At 45.9% G+C, this 20,937-nt stretch overlaps 1 protein-coding gene across 1 annotated transcript; it reads left to right on the top strand.

The window, feature by feature from the left end:
- Positions 1-251: 251 nt before the first annotated feature.
- Positions 252-19,393, top strand: SP2 (Sp2 transcription factor). The gene is made up of 7 exons (XM_077313076.1): positions 252-340; positions 7,785-7,861; positions 11,397-12,377; positions 13,861-14,176; positions 14,734-14,908; positions 16,894-17,087; positions 17,764-19,393. Exons 2-7 carry the CDS (start codon positions 7,799-7,801, stop codon positions 17,862-17,864), a joined length of 1,830 nt encoding a protein of 609 aa, XP_077169191.1. The 5' UTR covers positions 252-340; positions 7,785-7,798; the 3' UTR covers positions 17,865-19,393.
- Positions 19,394-20,937: the final 1,544 nt, after the last annotated feature.

The raw sequence follows: 20,937 nt of genomic DNA, 5'->3' as shown, positions 1-20,937 counted from the left end.
CAGGAGTGGTCAGGCGTCGAGTCAATCTTCATACCCGCGCACGCTACTGGTCGCTGGGGTCGCGTCCGTCATTGTCAAAGCCGCTCTTATTTCTAATTGGCTAAGACGGGCTCTCCCGCTAAAGAGCGCCGATTGGCAAGGGAGAACGTCCATCAAGCCGAGGGAGGGTGCCAAAGTCAACAATGTGAGCTCTGATTGGACAAGCGGTATCCAAGCCGCGCAGAGATTGGTGTTCGGGCCAGTTACGGGGCGGGCCTTACAGGGCGGTGCCCGGGCTGCTGAGGAGGAAGATGGCGCCGTGAGGGGGGTCCCAGCCGCTGCCGCCTCCGCTTCCCAGCCGGTGAGCAAGCCTGGCGAGGCGGGTTCGGCGGTGCGGCGAAGTGGGTGGAGGAAGTAGGCGATGGGGCCGGGGCGGGAAGGGAAGGAAGAGGAGGGTCTGTGAGGCGGGACGAGGGGGGCCTCAAGAGAGGGGGGGCCGAGGGCGCGTAAGCGGGGCCGAAGCAACTGGGACCGGAAGGGGGCGGGGCCAAGAGGTGAACCCGCCTCCTCCGGGGACCCAGTAGACTAAACAGGCATGGGGGGGGGGGAGGGAAGGTTGATGCTCGTTCGCTGCTTCCGGGGTCCAGAGGGCATGTGGAGGAGGGGGCTGCTCTTGGGTTGAAAATCAGGGAGCAAAATGCAGAAGGGCCACCTTTCTGGTTTCCATGCCGTTCAGAAGACTCGGTTACGAAGTCCAGCTGAGAATCCTGGGTTTTGCCATAGAAGGTCCCTGGCTTGCCGCACACTCAGCCTAATCTACCTCGCAGGGTTGTTGTTGGGCTGGACAAAATGGAGGGGGACGGGAGGTAATAATGTAAGCTGCTTTGGACTCTCTTGAGGAAGACTGGTGTTGGGTAATGGCCTCACGTCTGCTTGTGACAGTTCAGTAAGGGAATTGTTAGAAGGGTTTCTTCTTCCTTGCCAGTGGTGTTGAAATTAAATAAGTAAAATGGCTAAAATGCATGCGGATGATGGACTGTAGGTATGTGTGGCGGACACAGTGGGCTGCAAAGAGGAATTAAGGATATGGGGCAGGGGAGAAGGTGCGTTCTTTATCATGGTGGGGTAGGGAAGAAGGTAGGTGGCCTTGGCTTCCATGTCCCATTTGTTGATTCTCCAGGGTGACCGATTGTCCACTGTATATGAAACAGGATGCTGGGCAAAGTGGTTTACTGTGGTGGTAGATTAAGGCTCATCCTGTTTTCTTATAATGTGGAGCTTTTTGGTATGTCTGGGACAGGCAGGGGAGTGAGCCGTGGTAGGTATAGGAAGCTTCAGTGTAGACAGATGGTATGCACACTGAGACTGCTGGAAACTGAAGGAGGGGTGCAGTAAACTAAATCTGTATAAAGACTGTGAATTCTCTGTTGTGATGCCTGTACTGTAGCATTGAAAGTGATCGTTTGACTATTATAAATGCTTGGATGCATGAACATATCTGTCTCTGGTTATGAGAAAACATGAAGCTTCATACTGAGCCATACCAGTGGTCTACCAAGTTGAGTGTAGTCTACTGTGACTCTATAGTTGCCAACTACCTGGAGAAAAAAGTCCTGTCCCATTAGTAGAAACTTAATGAGTTGTTGTTCTATTCCAAGAAAAGCTTTAGTGGTTTGTTTTCACACATTAAACCTCTATTAAAGGAGTGGGAGATTCTTCTCCAGATCTGTGTTGACAACTGTGACTGGCAGTAGCTCTTCAGGGTCTCCATTGGGGACTTACATCAACAGCTACCTGTTGTCCCAATAAACAGAGCACAGAGGGTTCCTCATACTGGTATCAGAGTTTTGCTGTCTCTGTATATAGAGCTTCCTTTTGATTACTTTGTCTAGTAGCCTATTCTCTATGAATCTCTACAAATCTTGGTTAACATTATCTGTGATTATGACCATTGCCATGTCCCCTGACAATAGATTTCACAGTTTATTTACTCATTGAGTAAAACAGTATTTCCTTTTGTCTGTCCTGAACCTATTGCCCAGCAAAGAATATGATCAAGCAGATCAAGCAAATATGTTAATGATTTTATTAAATCCTCCAATCAGAGCCAAAATGAGCCCCAGGAACTTATTAATCGTTACGTCTTCCACAGTGACTATGGATATGCTTTAGAAAATGCTAAATGTACAATGAATAAATAATTTTTATAAATTATGTCATGACTGCCTACCTTTCTTTCATATAATTAAAAGAAAGTGATTTTATAATATTCCACTGTAAAACATAATATATAATGTTATATTCTGCCTTTCCATTAATAAATTCAAATTTTATATGTCTTAAGACTTTACCGTTGCTGCTATGAAATCCTGCCTTATAATTGTCCACTTGGACCATATATAGGTTCATAGAGTTTTCTTGAAATGGGGATCCAGTGGCCAAAAGCCTAAATACCGTCCCATCTTGCCTTACAACCTTATTCTTACAAACCTTGTCTCATCAAGCCTATGATTTGCTGCAATTTCATTTAAAGCTAAAATCTGGAGGCGTCTCATGATCACGCATTCAAACAAACAGTCCTGCTTGGATATAACCTTGCAATGGAGGAAGAGGGACTCATCAGATGCCCCCAAGTAATGGTGGGTGTTTGGAGGAAGAATGGTCAAACAGACCTTAACTGCAATCTAAATTTAACTTGGCCTAAATTCTCTCAGAGGATGGCTGCCTCTTGTTTTCTGAGGGTTCCCACGTGAACTTCTCTGGGGGGGGGGGGGGGGGTAACTGTAGACACTGGCTCTGATCGTGATCAAATCCAGCCTGAACTTTCCATGGATGCTAACATTACTAAACTGAGGCTATCATACTTGAGATACATTATGAGAAGACAAAAGTCAGTGGAAAAGACAGTTGCTAGGGGGAAGTGTTGGAGGCAGTAAGAAAAGAGGAAGACCCAACATGAGATGGTTTTGATTCTATAAAGAAAACCACCGCCTTCTGTCTGCAAGATTAACAAAAGGACACACTGGAGGTCATTAATTCATAGAGTCACCGTAAGTCATAAAGGATTTGAAAGCACTTCATATACACATACATACATACCATGGAATGGGAAACAGCAGCAAGAATGACATACCCACCCACACACCCATGGTAAGTGTCTCAGACCATCTTTCTGTAGGACACGTTCGTTAGGAGCTAAAATTTAGTTGCATTTGTTTCAGGAGCTTCTTAACAAAGGTACTGGCTGAGAGCGTCTCTTGGAGCCTGCTTATTCCAATTTTTCCTGGTCTAAAATAGGCAGTGGGTGGAGGAATAGAGGCCAGTTACTGTAGTATTTTTAAAAGAAGCTTTTTGCATCTGCTGATCCATGTTTATGTCTGTAGCCCAGGCAGGACAAAGAGTAAAAAGAGGGCCGTTGCTATGCTCTTTCACGCCCAACTGCTATCAGGAAAAGCTATGTGTCCTATTTCCATCTATCACAACCATTGTCTGTGTTGGTCCCAAGTCCCTTTGCTGGTTTCCAGTTAGAGGCTGAAAGTTTTTGCCCCAGGCAAGGAGCAGGCTCGCTTAACCTGGGCATGCATTCTTAAAGAACTATGGTTCATTTAGCACCACAACTGAAACGGGATTAATTTGCCCCTGACAGGGGGATTGGCATTAAAATGTCCTTGGCTGCTGGCAATGTTGTTGAGTCCTTTTATCCTTCCCACCTTCTTGCTACACCAGAGCTAATTGCTTCCAGTGCTATCCAAAGCAGACTTCTAAGTCCGTTGATGTCAATGGCCTTAGAAGGGCATAACTGCATAGAATGGCAGTAAGCACAGTGCAAGCAGCGTTTGATTTCCTCTGCTCAGCGGGACACCAACAACGCACTATCCTTACCCCAACCAGATGTTCTCCTTGCATGGTGTGACTCCAACATCACCACTATAGGTTATGCATTCTTTTAAAAAATCTCTGTTCTGGTTGCTTAGTCCCAGAGAGACCATTTCAGTGGGCTCTATATTATTTTTTGCTGTGCTTTTTGCAACATTAATTTTCAGTTTCTTTCCCCTACAACATTCCCATTCCTGACCATTGTGGTTGCTCCGTGTTGGTTGGTGTCCGTGTGAATGCTTCCACTCCCAGGATGTTTTGCAGACCATTTAAGTTAGGGGTAGTCAACCTGTGGTCCTCCATATGTCCATGGACTACAATTCCCATGAGCCCCTTCCAGCAAGTGCTGGCAAGGGTTCATGGGAATTGTAGTCCATGGACATATGGAGGACCACAGGTTGACTACCCCTGATTTAAGTGATGCCCAGCTGCCTCTCCCTCTTTGGAAACTTTGTTGCTTGAGTGCTGTGCTAAACAAGCTATGAGCAGAGCTGTACAAGCTGATCATTACACAAGATCTACATTTATGTAGGAGCAATTGTGGAGAAAGCAGTATTGTCCCAGGCTGGGTACTTGTAAAGAAGCTAGTCACTGCATTGAGCTATTATTTTGCCTGGTGCAGCTGTGAGTTTCTGAGGGAAATCTGCTCAGCTGTGATGCTCGCTGAGGTAATTCCTAGACTGAGTTACATGACAACCTGTCACTCATACACTTTCCCAGCATGCTTTTGGCCAAGAGAGAATTTATTACCTTTCCACTTGCTTTGAGCAAATTGCTGCCTTAACATCCCAGCATGTTTGACAGAAATAATTATTGTCTCTTTATTACACACATCCCGCCCTGTCTTTCGGGAGTTCAGAGTGATGTACATGTGTCTCCATTCCTCCATTTCCCACCCATAACAGCCCTGTAAGGTGGGTTAGGCTAAATAGCCAGCCCATGATCATCCCAGTGAATTTCTGCATGGATATTTGAACCCTGGTTACCTCTTGTGGCACAGAGTGGTAAGACAGCAGATATGCAAGTCTGAAAGCTCTGCCCATTAGGCTGGGAGTTTAATCCCAGCAGCCGGCTCCAGGTTGACTCAGCCTTCCATCCTTCCGAGGTTGGTAAAATGAGTACCCAGCTTGCTGGGGGGCAAACGGTAATGACTGAGGAAGGCACTGGCAAAGCACCCCGTGTTGAGTCTGCCATGAAAATGCTAGAGGGCATCACCCCAAGGGTCAGACATGACCCGGTGCTTGCACACGAGATACCTTCACCATAGCCCTAGTCTGGAACTCTAGCCTCACCCTAAGAGAAGAATTATGAAGCTCCCTATTGCAGGCCGTAGTCTGTTGCTGAGGGGTGACTACTGTTCATTGCCTCCAGCCAAGCACAGGGGGGTGATGAGCTTTGCCTGTCTCCCCAAGCAGGCATTAGTCTCAGTAGTGCCTGTCACTGCGTAGAGGTCTCTCCCCATCTCAGAACTTGGCTGAGGAGGATCTCGGGTATTTTCTTCCTTTATCATTTGCCAAAGGCAAACAAGCCGTTGAAGTTAGTAAAGGAGGAAAACAGTGGACAGTGAAGGGAGAGCTTGTACCAGCTAAGAGGCCAAGCCCTGGAGGTTCCTATTTAAATTCTGCCTCAAAATGAACTCTCTTGGTAGCCCCAGGCCAGTCATTCATTTTCTCTCAACCTGGGCCCCCCAGTTTATAATATGTGGCTACTTTTAGTAACTCATTGGAGCTGTTCGTGTTCAGTAGGGAGAAAGTTTGCAAATATATTCGGCTTTGGCATTCCAGATGTTCATGCATTTGCAGTAAGTCGGATGCATTTCTCAAGAGAGGTGGGCTGTGTAGGGGTTGTGAACTACATTGTGCCATGGGGGAAGGACAACGTCCTGTTGAAGGTCATAAAGTCCTCCTCTCTTCCTTGCCACTGGAAATGTGGTGGGGGCTCTGCCCCCTCGTGATTTCCCCCAGTCACTTCCTCTCTCCTACTTTCCCACTGGAGCGGTAAGATCTAGAACTTCTTCCAGAACACAGTGAATTGGATCTGTGGAATATTTGTAAGCGACCCTGCAATGCATATATTCACCTTATATCACAGGTAGGAATCACTCACCTTTCCCCTCTTTCTTCCGTGCCACAAACCGCAATGGCAAGAATCTTTGTGTGTCTTTAGTGTTATTGTAGGGCTCATGGCTGATAGTGATCCTCCTCCCTCTTAAGTTAGTGAAAGGTTTTTAACCTTGTGATTATTGATTCAATTAGGGTTATTGATTCAATTAGGGAAATACTGCAAAGGGGCAGAGCTTGTTTGTGCTTTAACTCTTTCTTCCTCCTCCTCCTCCTCCCTGAATGATAACAATTTCTTGAATAAAATCCAGCATGCCATGGAAAGTATAAACCAATCAAATCCTCCAGTGTAAGCTTTGATAATATTATCACCAAATTGTCAATTCCAGGACAAGGGAAAACTTTTTCTGGGCTGAGCAGGCATGTGAACTTTTACTTGTGGGCACTACGTTTTTTCCAGGTTTTTTTTTTAAGTTAGGGCAGAACTTGTCAGTTTGCTCTAAGAGCCAGCCTGAAAACATAGGGCCCTGATTAATTTTTCAGCCTTTGGGGAACTGTAACTTGATGACCATATTTTTGTCATTATTGCCACCGCAAAGCTTAATCCAAACCTCCTCCTGGTTTCTTGTAACTTTATTAAAGCCATGACGAAAGCTTGGCACAATACAAATAAATATGGGAGTGACGTGGCCATTTTCACATCAGAAACATAACTCCTAACTTAACTTCCCTTGAATTTCTCAAAATTGCTGTAAAAGCTTCATTTAATTGAGTATTGGAGCCAGTATAGAAAGTGAGTGGTTAAGAAAGGGGTCCTTCGACTGTCCTTGAATGGTACAGTTATTTATTATGTTACTTATAATCTGCCTTTCTCACTTGGACTCAAGGTGGATTGCACAGAGTGAGTCAATACAGCTGGCAAAATGGGGCATTCAGTAAACAATGCCTTAGGCTTACGGAACCATCTGAAAGAACTGAAGGATAAGTATTATCATGACACATGAAGCGGTACAGTAATTGCATAAACAGGATCCTACTTAACAATAAGTTATACACTGCAGCAGCAGGATTCCTTCTATACTGTGTGCATAAGCAGATGCTCATTAACACAGAAAGTCCTGCTCAGCAGCAGTCGGAAGCTGCATAGAGCAGGGGTAGTCAAACCGCGGCTCTCCAGATGTCCATGGACTACATTCCCATAAGCCCCTGCCAGCATTCGCTGGCAGGGGCTCATGGGAATTGTAGTCCATGGACATCTGGAGGGCCGCAGTTTGACTACCCCTGACATAGAGTCTTGCATTGCCCATTTTACGATTACAGCAGTTAAATTCTGCTCAAGATGTGTATTGCTGTGTTATTGGGGGCGGGGGGTGGGTGGAAGGAACATTGTACAGCAGCCACTGTCCCTAATATCTATCTGAGTAATCCTATTATCTGCACAGAAAAGCCCTCTCGTGAAGTTAACATACCTAAATGAAGAATGGCAAGAACATCATACGCATTATTTTTGCCATACAGCAAAAACATTCTGATAGCTTTGTAGTTTCACAGTGAATTGTTGAAAACGCCAGGTGAGACAATGGAATTCCTGGGCTCTGTGGTGACCTACCTCCTGGGGTTTGTCACACTCTAAACTAGGGTCAACTTTATTGTCCATCTGTGCTGCAATCCTAATTAGAGTTACCTGCTTCTTAGTCCATGGACTTCGAGGAGTGTAACTCTGTTTCGGATTGTGCCGTTGATACCGGCTTGTTTTTATTCTCTTGGGCTGCATTCATCGCAAGGACAGTGGTTGGTTAAGCATAAAGATGGGTTGATGCAACCCTCCGAAAGCCATTCCAGTTAATGAAGCTTGTCTTTCTCTTGCAGATTCAGAGAACAGTATGGCTGCTACTGCCGCTGTCAGCCCCAGTGAATATTTGCAGCCTGCTGCTTCGACGGCCCAGGTAGGTCTTTGAAAGGAGTGTGATTTAAGACTGTGATTACTTGGAGTGTGGAAGAGTTGCTTTTTTTGTTCAGCGTTCAGCTTGGTCGAGGAGGGCTGTCCGGTGTGTGCACCCAGCCTTCCGATTGGTGATTATTATCAGAACTTGAGAAATATCTCAGATTCTCAGATTGTGCGGAACTTTCTAGACTTGGCTAGCATCAGATTATTGGGCTGATGAAGCGTGGTGCTGGGAAACAAACAAAAAGATCTTTTATAGTTGATGATGATGTTGCAATCGGTTTCTCAGGGGTACCTTCCACTGGTGGCTATTGTGGCATTTACTGCCATGCTGCTCCATAACTGTGCTGCATCCATATTGGGAATTTTGTGTGTCGCTCTGGGTTTCTCAAAAAGAATGCATGTCTTTTTATAACGGCCTTCAAGTTGGAGAAATGCCTACTTGATTTCCTAAGGCCAGGGCAACTCATTTTGCTAGAAGTTTCAGTGGTGGTACAAAGAGACCTTTTGCTTTTAAAGCAACATCACAACCTCACTTGGTTCAAAATGTAAAGATTATGGGGGACGAAATCCCCAGCAATTCCAGCTAAAAGGATCAGGTAGTAGGTGATATGAAAAATTTCCACCTGAGGCCCTGGAGATCTGTGTCCAGTAAGCATGGCGAATTTTTACCTTGATAGACCAGGAGGCTAACTCAGTAGAATGCAGCTCCAGGTGATATATATGTACTGTCCCTGATGTCTCTTGAACCAGAGTTTTCTTTTCAACAAATGCCACCTGCTTTGAATGTATTGTTTATAAGTTTAATGTGAACCGCCCTGAGCCTCTGAGGTGGGCGGTATAGAAATATAATAAATAAATAAATAATAAATAAAAGAACAAGCTGTGCATCTGAGAATGTGGTTTGAACTAGCATAGGGCAGAGTGCCAATGAAAGGGAAGATAGTTCTTCGTCCCCACCTATAAAAAGTCCAGCACTCAATTAAGAGTGCTGGAATGCTGGCTGAATTGATGTTCAGCATTCAAAAGTCCCTGTTTTTGGCTTCCTCCCTCCTTCCCTCCCTCCCTTCCTTCCTTCCTTTACAAAATGAAATTAGGAAACCTTTTCAGAAGTAATCATGTTCTTTCTTCCTCTGTTAACAATTTGAGTGAAGGTGATTAGTAGGAATTTACAAGTGAAAAGTGGCAGTCATTTGTGAACTTTGGGATGGGGAATCATAACAATTTGAGGCAGTCAACTGTGGTTAGTTTTTTTATTTTATTCAAATGGGTGTAGTAGTTATTTGATCCATTGTTTATCTTTCAGATGTCTTCTGATGTCTGTTAGGGGTGGATCTGTTAGCTTTTCTGCATTTGTTTTCTTTTTGTAATAAGGAAAAACCACCAGCATTTCTTTCCTACCACTTAGAACATCATGTAGGAACTATATTTCCTAGGTGTACTAAGCATATTTCCTAGGATTTTTAACTGTTCAGTCCTGTAGGCCTGGAAGAGGGCTCAGAATTCTGTCTTCATAGATGTGAAATGTGCCTTCACACTGTTTTGATGTACTGTTGGGTTGATCATAATTCTCTCATCATGTCCTATTTCTCCCTTTTGTTTGGGTGTGTGCTTTTAATCTCCCTGCTTTCCGGTATGATTTTCAATTGCCATTTCATCAAGATGTATTTGTTTGCTGCATTTTCTTTCCAAGCCATTCTATTTGTGTTTTGCGGAATGCAAGACAACAGAAAAACCCAGTTTGTGTGATATTTACTGGATATTTATTTTAAGCAGCAGCCTTCAGTACTTAAAATTTTCCTTTTCTGGACACCCACAAACTGCTCAGGGATCGTGATTAACCTTTTTTGTGCTTTTAGTTAATGTTATGGATTTTGAAAATGGCTCAAAAGATAATTGGTATTGTTTACTAGTGTTACCAACAGGATGAAAGTTACAAGTGAAAGTTGCTATTTTCACAAAACTCCTCCATGTCACTTCTGTGCTTGATAAATTTCAGTTCCATGGAGTCAGAGAGCCAGAGCAAATTAAGTAGTACTTTTATGTACACTAAATTTAAAATGCTGGACATAAGCTTTTAGGTCACACAACACTCTTTGTTAGGACAAGGAAAATCTGTTCTCTTGCCAGGGTGTAATTTAGGTAAACAAATCTGCTTTCAGAATAGCAAAAACAAAAGCTTTTTGTCTATATGTATCATGACTAGGGTTATCAGCTCCGAGTTGGGGAATGCCTGGAAACTTTGTGGGTGGAGCCAGGAGTGGGGGCAGGATTTGGGGCAGAGAAGAACCTCACTATAATGCTATGAAGGCCACCCTCCAAAGCAGACAGTTTTTCCAGGGGAACTTTTCTCTTTAGTGTGGAAATTAGCTATACTTCCAAGGGATCCCGGTATTTATTTAATTTACATAGTGCCCCTCTCAAACCATCCATCTCTAGGCAGTGTACAACCTTGAAATATATTGTTACAATAATATAACTATAAACCATCAACCAATGAAATAACATTTCAAACTGTGAGTCTTGACCGCAACTGAATTAATTAACAGTAACCCCAGTGGGGATTGGAGGAGGGGAGGGAGGCCCAGTCTGATCGAACTGGGCTCCACTGGCCTCAACCACAAGCTTGGCGGAAGAGCTCTGACATTCAGCTGGTTGGAATTAGCTGATTGTACCACTCTGGGTGACATTCTCAGACAGGTGGCCCCCAAGTATGCAGGGTCCAGATTGCATATAGCCTTTAGCCTTACCTTGAATTGGCTCCAGAATTCAGCTGGTAAAGTACTATGCACTAGATGTAACATTTTAATAATGTATTAACAGTTTAATTTTGTATCAAATATGTTTTTCCTTATCTTTTACCTTCTGTATCTTTTTAGTGTGACTGGCACTATGCTGTATTCGATAAACAAACAGCTAAACTCAAATGCACATTTGTGCTGTTCACAGTAATGCTAAGCAGTTTGGAAATAGCTTGGCATTGTATCTGTTCAGTAGCTGCCACGTACGGTCAGCTGTTGGTGGACTGTGTCCAGTTGTGCCAATCCACCCTTGCTTATTTGGTTTGCAGAAGCACGGATGAAGCGTCATGGTGCCAGACAATCTATATAACATATATTCTCCCATTTGCATGAAGCTGATCTTTTAAATCAGAGTTTGACAATCCCAGGAACCAAGTTGCCATGGCACCACACATTTCATTGTAGTACCTGGTCGCAATAATTAGAAAATATGGTCATACCTAACCCTAAAGGCTCAAATATGCATTTGGCTCCTAAACGTTTGGTCTGACTTCTCGAGCCAAAAACATTTATCAAGAGCCAATTTAGATATCTTTTTTAAAGTTGGATAGTTCCCTCTTGGTTTGAGGGTGTGATGTTGCAGCCTCTTGAACACAGTCCCACCTCTGAGTTGTCAGAACTTGGTCAGTGGCTCTTTCTTCATCTCTAGCCAGGCTGATCCTGAAATCATCTATTTATCATCTGCTGACCTCTAATTCCTTTTCCTTCCTCCAATCTTCTTTTCCCCCCACGCAGGATTCTCAGCCATCTCCACTAGCTCTGCTTGCTGCCACATGTAGCAAAATTGGCCCTCCGGCTGTGGAAGCAGCTGTTGCTTCTCCTGCCCCTCCTCAGCCTACCCCTCGGAAACTCGTCCCCATCAAGCCCGCTCCCCTCCCGCTGAGTTCCAGCAAGAACAGCATCGGGATCTTGTCCTCCAAAGGGAACCTCTTCCAGATCCAGGGCTCCCAGTTGGGAACATCCTATCCTGGCGGTCAGCTTGTCTTTACGATCCAGAATCCAACTGTGATCAACAAAGGGGCTCGCTCACCCGCCAACATCCAGTACCAGGCAGTTCCACAGATCCAGACGACATCAGGGCAGACCATCCAAGTGCAGCAGAACCTGGGCAACCAAATACAAATTATTCCCAGTACCATCACGTCTTCCCCGTCGTCGTCTTCTTCCTCCTCCTCCTCTTCTTCCTCCGCCGCTCATAAGCCTGTGCCAATCAAGCCAGCACCAGCTCACAAGACCCCGCCGGCATCTGTCCACAACACAAGCAACGTTGTCAAGTTGACCGGCACCAGTGGTAACGTCACGCTTACTCTCCCCGTGAGTAACTTGGTGAGCGCTGGGGACGCCGGAGGCCAGGCTCCAATTGTCCCAGAGAGCCCCTCAAAGCCGAGCAAGAAAGCTCGGAAGAAAGCCATGTCGCCGGCTCAGACGACCGCCATGGCTGTGGCAGAACAAGTGGAGACGGTCTTGATAGAGACCACAGCCGATAACATCATCCAGGCGGGGAACAACCTGTTGATCGTGCAGAGTCCCGGTTCTGGCCAGCCCGCAGTGGTCCAGCAAGTCCAAGTGGTCCAACCCAAGCAAGAGCAGCAAGTGGTTCAGATCCCCCAGCAAGCTCTGCGGGTGGTCCAGGCAGCCTCGGCCACGCTGCCGACGGTCCCCCAGAAGTCACCGCAAAATTTCCAGATCCAGACCACTGAGCCGACTCCCACTCAGGTACCTGGGGCTTTGGTTGCAGGTGGGGCATTTCTGTGATTCTGGGCTGGAATGAGAGTCAAGGAAATCTCAGTGTCTTCTGCATGTTACATATCCAGTGGATTATTTTTATTTATTTACTTGTATGTTTTTAAAATAATTTCTATTGTCAGTTTTTCATCACGTAAAAAAGAGCAGAAATAGTAAAAAGTTAAAAATGTAAAATAACAAGAAAAAGGGAGATAAAGAGGAAAAAAGGCCATAGAAGAACAGGCATACAAATGTCATTAAAAACACAGTTCATCAGTCTTATGTTTATCATACATATTAAAATGCATCAAGTCCAATCTAAAGTTATTGAACATTTCTATATCGAATAATCAGTACATTGTCCAATAACCCCTCGTTTAATCATTAAATCCTTCAGTTAGCAGATCATTTTAGTCATGATAATGCAAGAAGTCTATAAGAGGTTTCCATTCTATTTCAAAAGAAGATGTTGAGTTCTTTCTTATCAATGCTGTGAGTTTTGCCATTTCAGCAAGTTCTCTTAATATCCAGTCTTCAGTTATTGGTATCTTCTCTTCCTCCCAGTTCCACGGCCATAGTATTCTTGCAGCTGTTTTCATATATATTGGAATAATGTCCCTAATTTTTGCCTCCGGAATTTCTGTCCGTTAGTCCAAGTAAAAATATCTGTGGCTTCATTTGCACATTAATCTTTAAGATCTTTCATACACACGTGTGAATCTGAGAATTTTTCAGCCTTACAATGCCACCTCTTATGATAAAATGTCCCTGGGAGCTGTTTACACTTCCAACACTTATTTGATATATTTTTATACATTTTACACAATCTTCTTGGCGTCAAATACCACCTACACATCAGGTTCTAAACATTTTCTTTCCAGCTAGCAGGCATTGTAAATTTAATCCCCTTATTCACATCCTTTCCCATTGATCCCTTTGTACATTATAACCAAAATTTCTATGCCATTCGACTATCCATTATTTTACTTGTTCATCTTCGGCAAAAGACTAACCCCCCCCCCCCGGTCCTCAGTAAAATTGTTCAAGTGCAGGGCTTTCTCCATGGTGGCACCTCATTTATGGAATGTTCTTCCCCTTGAAGCTCACCTGACACACCTGCATTGCTCTCTTTTAGGTGCCAGGCTGAAAACTTTCTGTGTTTGCCTAGGAGTTTCATTCAGGGATTGATTTTTTTAAAAAAACAACAACTATTTTAGTCTGAACATCTATAACCTGTTGGTGCTCTGTTTTTATGCTGGGGGTAGGTTTTTAATCCCGGATTCTTATAAAAAAACTGTAACAGTTGTATTTTATTTTGTGAACTGCCTCAGGCAGCAGGTTCCTTGGAGTGCTGGCCATTCCCCCCCAAAATAATAATACTTGGTTGTTCAAGTTACCCATTTGAACTGTGGGTTCGACCAGCGTGGGATATTGCACCCTGCTTACTCTTCCCTTTTCAATGCTGTCCTTTCAGGTCTACTTCAAGACTCCCTCTGGCGAGCTACAGACAGTGCTACTCCAAGAAGCCCCAGCGGTCACCATGGCCCCTTCCCCCACCGCCTCCTCTGCCACTTCCTGCAGCAGCCCCATCCCCCGCGTCTCCCAGGCAGGCGGCATTACCAAAAAGATGGGGGCTCGCAAGGAGCGCGCCCTGCCAAAGATCGCCCCCGCTGGGGGCATCATCAGCCTCAACGCGGCTCAGCTCGCTGCTGCTGCGCAGGCCATGCAGACCATCAGCATCAATGGGGTGCAAGTTCAAGGCGTCCCGGTCACCATCACCAACACCGGAGGTGAGTGCTTGAGGTCAGATGTGTGCTGTGGGGGTCCCATGAGGGTGGGAGATGTGATGCAGCTGCCCCAGGGGTCTTTAGGCTGCCTGAAATTTGGAAACTCGCAGAGAAGATAAAGGACAAGAGGCATGGAGATTAGGAATGTGGGAGAGCATAAAGAGAGAGGGGCAGGACAAAACCGTGACTGTGCGCCATACGTTAAGAAGGTGTTGCCTGGAAACAGGAAGGCAACAGGAAGCATCCTTACCTTAAGCCTTCTAAGTCAACCTGCTTGGAACTTGTATACATAAGGGGTCTCATTTTCTGTGCCCTATATAGTTCCTAGCTATATGTACACACAAAAGTTGAGTGTCCTGTATCCTACCACTCAGCAGAGTTTGAAGCCATGATATTTTCTGTTCCCTTCTGAGAGATGTAAGTGGTCCTGGAGCCCGGTTACACTGTGAGATGAGCAGCGAGTAGGAGAAGGTGGAACTGAATAGGCATAGCTATGTGGTTAGGGTTAGGTGTATTCAAACAGACCCTGAGGCGGGGCATCATTGTCCCTCTTCCTCCAGGCCAGCAACAGCTGACGGTGCAAAATGTTTCCGGCAACAACCTGACCATCAGCGGCCTGAGCCCCACCCAGATCCAGCTGCAGATGGAGCAGGCGCTTTCGGGGGACCTGCAGCCTGGAGAGAAGAGGCGGCGGATGGCGTGCACGTGCCCTAACTGCAAGGATGGGGAGAAAAGGTGAGGCCCAAGACGTGCAGGCCTCCGGAGAGAGAAGAGAAACCAACCCCTCTCTCCCTGAACAAACTGCTGCTCAGAGACTTGCATCAGTGCAGTAAAAGGATTATGGGGAAGAAACTTGGGGCCCTTTCACACAAGGGGGGGTTGGATCATCACGACAGCCAAAGAGGAGCAGGGATACAAAACTAGGTGTCTGCCAGCCAAAACAATACTTCCCCCCCCCCCCACCCGATTGCAGTGGAGGATAGCTGTCCTGAAGATGCCATTAAAACTGTCTTAAGTCCCTGTGAACAATACACATGAAGCCACCTTCTACGGCCGGGGTAGTCAGCCTTTGGAGGAGCTGGCAGGGGCTCATGGGCAGAGGCTCCATGGACATCTGGAGGACCACAGGTTGACTACCCCTGTTCTACGGAACCAAACCCTTGGATCATCAAAGTCAGTATTGTCTACTTAGACCTCCGTTTCCCAACCACAGTTCTACCAGTGCCTGGCCCTGGAGGGGGGTAAGGGTGAGATGCCAACCTTTGCCGGCTGAGGGTCCCCTATCATGGTGGACCTCTTGGTGGTGGTTGAAGTTCAGCACAGTGAATCCATTTGTGTTTTGGTGATGGCCTGTTCCATTGTTTTTTAAACCTGTGGGTGGATTGGAAGGATGGGAGGGGGTGGCGTCTTGTGTCATGGCCAGGAGGCATGGCCAGTTGGCATCACTTCAGGGTCACCATGAAGCCTGCAAAGGTTTTCTGAGGTTATTCCACAGTCAAAAGGTTGACAGCAGCTCTCTGGAGCCTCTAGTACAGGTCTTTTGTATCTTCTACTAGTTCATCCATTAAACTAGAGAGCAGATGTTCTACTGTTGTGGCACAGCATTGTTCCCCCATACAGCAGAAGAATCAAGAATTTTTTTTAATTGCCTTTTATTAAAATTTACAATGCAATATAGAAAAGATAGAAAATAGATATAGCTGGAGTACATAATAACAGATGATATCAGATAATACCCCATTTCCCAGGTCTCAAATGTAGTTCTTCTAGTTGAGAAAAATCTACATAATAGTGCCATTGTTCTTGAAATTCTTGAGTTGTTCTTTTGTTGACTTTGTTGGTTAGCTTAGCCATCCTTGAAAGTTCTGCCAATTTGTCCCTCCAAGCCGATTCTGTAGGGATTGTTGCGTTTTCTTGTCACTTAGGCAGAGTGATTCTCACACCTGTCATAGCGTGGGGAAAAAAAATCTACATGGTGTAGGTTCTCTGGGCAAACACTTGAAAGCATATACTCTGGTTTCAAAGGAATTCATCTCCAATAAAGAATGGGCCTTAGCCCACATTTTGGAGATTTTATTACAGTTCCACCACATATGAAAGAAGGCGCCAGTTTTTGCATTACATTTCCAACAGAAATGATTATGATCCTTCGCAATTTTGCTTATAACCTTAGGTGTAATATACCAGCCGTAAAATATTTTATACCAATTTTCTCTTAAAGATTGTATTAGATAAATTGAGCTTTCCCATTGATTCATTGAAATATTACATGGTAAGTTTTGCATCCATTTTATCATACATTGTTTAACCTGTTCAGTTTCTGTTTCAAATTTTAACAAAAGCTTATATAATTGAAGAATCCAGGTGATTGTTAGGATGGCCGGTGGATGCTTTAAGGCTCAAGGCAGCATTCCTTGATCTATTGCTGGCTACATTTTGCAGGTCTCTGCTGCACATTGTTACAGAGCAGGACCGCAGCACTTGTGGTGCTAAGTTAGGAGTGGGGCGCAAGAGAAACCATGGGGGTGTCTTCAGTTAGAGAAGTATTATTCCATGTTGTTGCATCAGTCAGCAAGGATGCCACTTCTTGGGCCCTGATGCTGCGAGGGAGTGATCTCCACAGGTCAACTTGCTACCCTGTTATGGTCAAGGGATCGGAGGCCTTCTGACACTGATCATTCCTTTCCCCTCCCCTCCCCTCCCCTCTTCTTTCCCTGCAGGTTGGGGGATCAGGGGAAAAAGAGGCACATTTGCCATGTGCCCGAATGTGGGAAGACCTTCCGCAAGACCTCTCTGCTGCGGGCCCACGTGCGCCTGCACACCGGGGAGCGCCCTTTCATCTGCAACTGGGTGTTCTGCGGGAAGCGGTTCACACGCAGCGATGAACTGCAGCGGCATGCCCGGACACACACAGGTCAGTGGTGCCATCTTCCTGCTTTCCACTGCCACACCCCTCCTCTTCCGCACTGGCTGATGATTAATGTGTGGGGCATGCTCTGCAAAAACCCTCCGGCCCCAAGTGCATCATTAACAACATATTTCGCTATTAACATGGCCCAGTCGTAAAGGTGTACGGCATTCTAGCAGTGCTATAGCTGTGTCTTAGGCAAAGAACAGTGACTTCAGATACAGTGGCCTGGCTCTCCCACTGAGGCGGTCCACTTGTGTCTGGGCTGCCCATCCTTAGAATGCAGGTGGTGGTTCGTGCAGTAAGAGCCCTACGATGTACACGGCCTTCCCTCTGTGTAGAAGACTAGGCCGGTAGGGGAGAAGGCTCTAGCCTAGCTGCTTCCTCCCAGGCATAACTTCTCTGTGGTTGTCCATTGCCTGGTGGATGCAGCCATGGGAATGGCTGCCACAAAAAGTGGCGCTGGCCACAAAACGGCTGTCCATCGCTTATCTTGAACTGCACAGTGTTCCGTGGCAGCAGGTGTGGCCAAGGTAACTTTAAAAAAAAATCTCTAAAGCTCACCAGGTCTCCAGGGGTTAATCAGAAGCTCTACTCACGTTCCCAGAATACACCAGGAAAGGACCCTGCAGATCCTCCCTGTTGCGTACTCAGATGTCACTCCTTTGCTCCCTTTGAACAGGCGACAAGCGTTTCGAGTGTGCCCAGTGCCAAAAGCGCTTCATTAGAAGTGACCACCTGACAAAGCACTATAAAACTCACCTGGTCACCAAGAACTTGTAGGGCTGGATGCCACCAGAAGACGTGGGGGAGCCATCCCGAGGGCGTTGTCGACCCCGTTGCCGCGAGGGGACAAATGACAGAAAAAGGGCCCCAGACGACACTCCTGATCGGGGACGTCACCTTTCCCAGATGTCCTCTTGGCAGGAAAAGTGAGTAAAAGCCACTGTGGTTTCCACCTACGGCCTCGGCCTCCTGGCGTGCTCCTTGGACCCTTCTCAGAAGACGCATCGGACGGCGTGGCGTCAGGCTGGGCTGCGAAGGAGGAGCTACATCACTTCCAAACAAATGGGCTGAGATCAGCACAGAGTCCAGGAGTGGGCAGGAAAGCGATGGGGGGCAGTAGCAAGGCAGCGCCCCCTGCCCCAGCAGTCCTTGGGAAGCCCACAAAATAAAAATCTTTACTCCATTGCACCAAAGGGCCTCCGTATGTAAGTGATAGTAAAACCAGCTGCACCCCCCCCCTTATAGTCCCAGCTCCCTCTTCCCCACCCCCATGTGCTTGTGAAGCTTTTTAATGGGGGGGACAGGGATGCCACCTGAACCTTGGGACTCTCTGCATCTCCCCCCACCCCAGCACATTCCTACTTTATATTTAAAATTATAAATATCTATAAATATATCTATATCTATATATGAAAAAGCCTCCTTAGAAAGCCCCATGTTTTTTCTACAGAGAACGTTGCCTTATATTCTTCCTCCCCTCCCCTCCCGTTCCAAATTATGTATTGTGAAGTTTGGGGTTTTAAAAAACAAATTTCCTTGGTGAAAGAAACAAAGCCTTGCTTGAATGGAATGGTGCAAGGGCAATCCCAAGCCCCTGTATCAATAGCAAATGCGGGACCCAGACAGCTCCATTTACCGGTCTGTGAATCAGGGCCTTCTCTGTGCGCGCAGCAGGGGTTGTTTGGGGGCATGTGCAGGGGGGCAGCCCTTTGCTCATGGTAAAGAGCGGAGGGAAAACCCCTGAGCAAAAGGGAAACTCCTCGTTTTGGACAGTTCTGCAGTAGAAGGCAGCTCTAAGGCACACGGAGGGGAGGGGAATCTCTGGGCCATGGTAGACAGATCCCGCAGCGCTGGAGTTGGCAACTTTAGCCCGCCTGGTTCTGCAGATGAGCATGTGGAACCCGAATGCTGCTGGGTACTGAAATGCAGGCATTCTCTTTCCAGGTGATCTCATTGGGTTGCTTCCCCCCCCCTCCTTTTTTTTAAAAGAAAAAAAGTCTCCCGGTAACAGCTTCTTTCTTTGTATTATAGTGTATATTGTATCATAGACTATATATTGCGTTGTGTTTCCTACATGTTTCAAAAACATACGGCTTGTTATTTTTGAGCTTTTAAATTAAAAAAAAATCCACTTTATTTTTTAGTTGTAATTGCTTGAAGTTATGTTCTTTCTTTAATTGTGTCAAATCCTTGTTATTTTTTTATTAACGACGATGTAACACGGCCAGCCAGTGTGAGGCTAGCCGAGGGGAGAAACAATCACATTTCTTGATTAAATAAATCTAGTTGTCGAAAAGCAAACCTGACTAGTTTTGGGAGCAAAGAATCCTTTTGTTACGTTAAGGGGGGGGGGGAAGCACAGACTCATTGGGGTTTGGCTCACTGAGACATAAACTTGGGTACTATAGAGATGTGTTGGTATGAAAGGATTGGGGGGGGCATTTTCTCATGAGGAACATAAACTGGCCCTTTGTCAGAATCGCTTATGATGCACATGGAGAAGGGAACTAACTTGATAAATCCAATAAAATCAGAGTCCAGTAGCACCTTTAAGACCAACAAAGATTCATTCAAGGCACTCGAAAGCTCACGCCTTGAATAAATCTTTGTTGGTCTTAAAGATGCTACTGGACTCTGATTTTATTGTGCTACTTCAGACCAACACGGCTACTCATTTGAATCTATCCTTGATAAATCCAGAGAGGTAGTCACGTCAGTCTGTTGCCGCACGATTAAATGGAAATCCAGTGGCCCTTTTTAAGACTAACAAAATTTAGCCCAGCATCAGAGCTGACGTCTTCCTAGGGTTGCCAGGAGGAAAATAAAAGACCTGACCCTCTAACAGAGGCCAAGTGGGATTTTGTCTAAGGCAGGGGTAGTCAAACTGCGGCCCTCCAGATGTCCATGGACTACAATTCCCATGAGCCCCCTGCCAGCATTCGCTGGCAGGGGGCTCCTGGGAATTGTAGTCCATGGACATCTGGAGGGCCGCAGTTTGACTACCCCTGGTCTAAGGAAACAGGGCTGTATGTTGGGGTCTCCCTCTTTTCATGTCTGTTTTCTGCCACTAGATGCCGCTACAGCCGTGTTAAATTTACCATTGGTTTTGACACGCATGAAGAAAACGCCACCAGTCTAGAGCTCTTCTAGCTCATAAATAAGACGCTGGGTGAGAGCCATTGCCCTGCAGAGCACTCTGCTACTGTCAGAATGTGTCCCTACAGCAAATTCTTACAAACACCCTGCAAGAAAAGCAACATGTGACATGCAAATGGGTTTAAACTTCACCATTTATTTATTTTTGCTGTCATGTCTCAGCTGACTTACAGCGCCCCTGCAAGGTTTTGAAGGCAGAAGACTTCAGAGGCTGCCTAGCAATCCTGGACCTCCTTGGAGATCTTCCATCCAAGTACTAGTCACAGCTGACCCATCTTAAATTCTGCAATCTGACAAGATCAGGCTAGACTGAACCATCCAGGTTGTCGTTGGAAAGTGTCATCAAGTCACAGGTGACTTATGGTGACCCCATGGGGTTTTGAAGGCAAGAGTCATCCAGAGGTTGTTTGCCATTGGTGTTCCTTAGAGCAGGGGTAGTCAACCTGTGGTCCTCCAGATGCCCATGGACTACAATTCCCATGAGCCCTGGCCAGCAAATGCTGGCAGGGGCTCATGGGAATTGTAGTCCATGGGCATCTGGAGGACCACAGGTTGACTACCCCTGCCTTAGAGGTCCCCCATCCAAATACTGACCAAGGTTGACCCTGGTTAGCTTCTGAGATCTGACAAGATCAAGCTACCGTGGACTATCTTTGTCACAATTTATGAGCATCCCAAAATCCAGCTATTCTTA

The sequence above is a fragment of the Paroedura picta genome, chromosome 16, assembly GCF_049243985.1.
Source record: "Paroedura picta isolate Pp20150507F chromosome 16, Ppicta_v3.0, whole genome shotgun sequence".
NCBI classification, from domain to species: domain Eukaryota; kingdom Metazoa; phylum Chordata; class Lepidosauria; order Squamata; family Gekkonidae; genus Paroedura; species Paroedura picta.
This window is presented reverse-complemented; position numbering and strand designations above follow the sequence as displayed.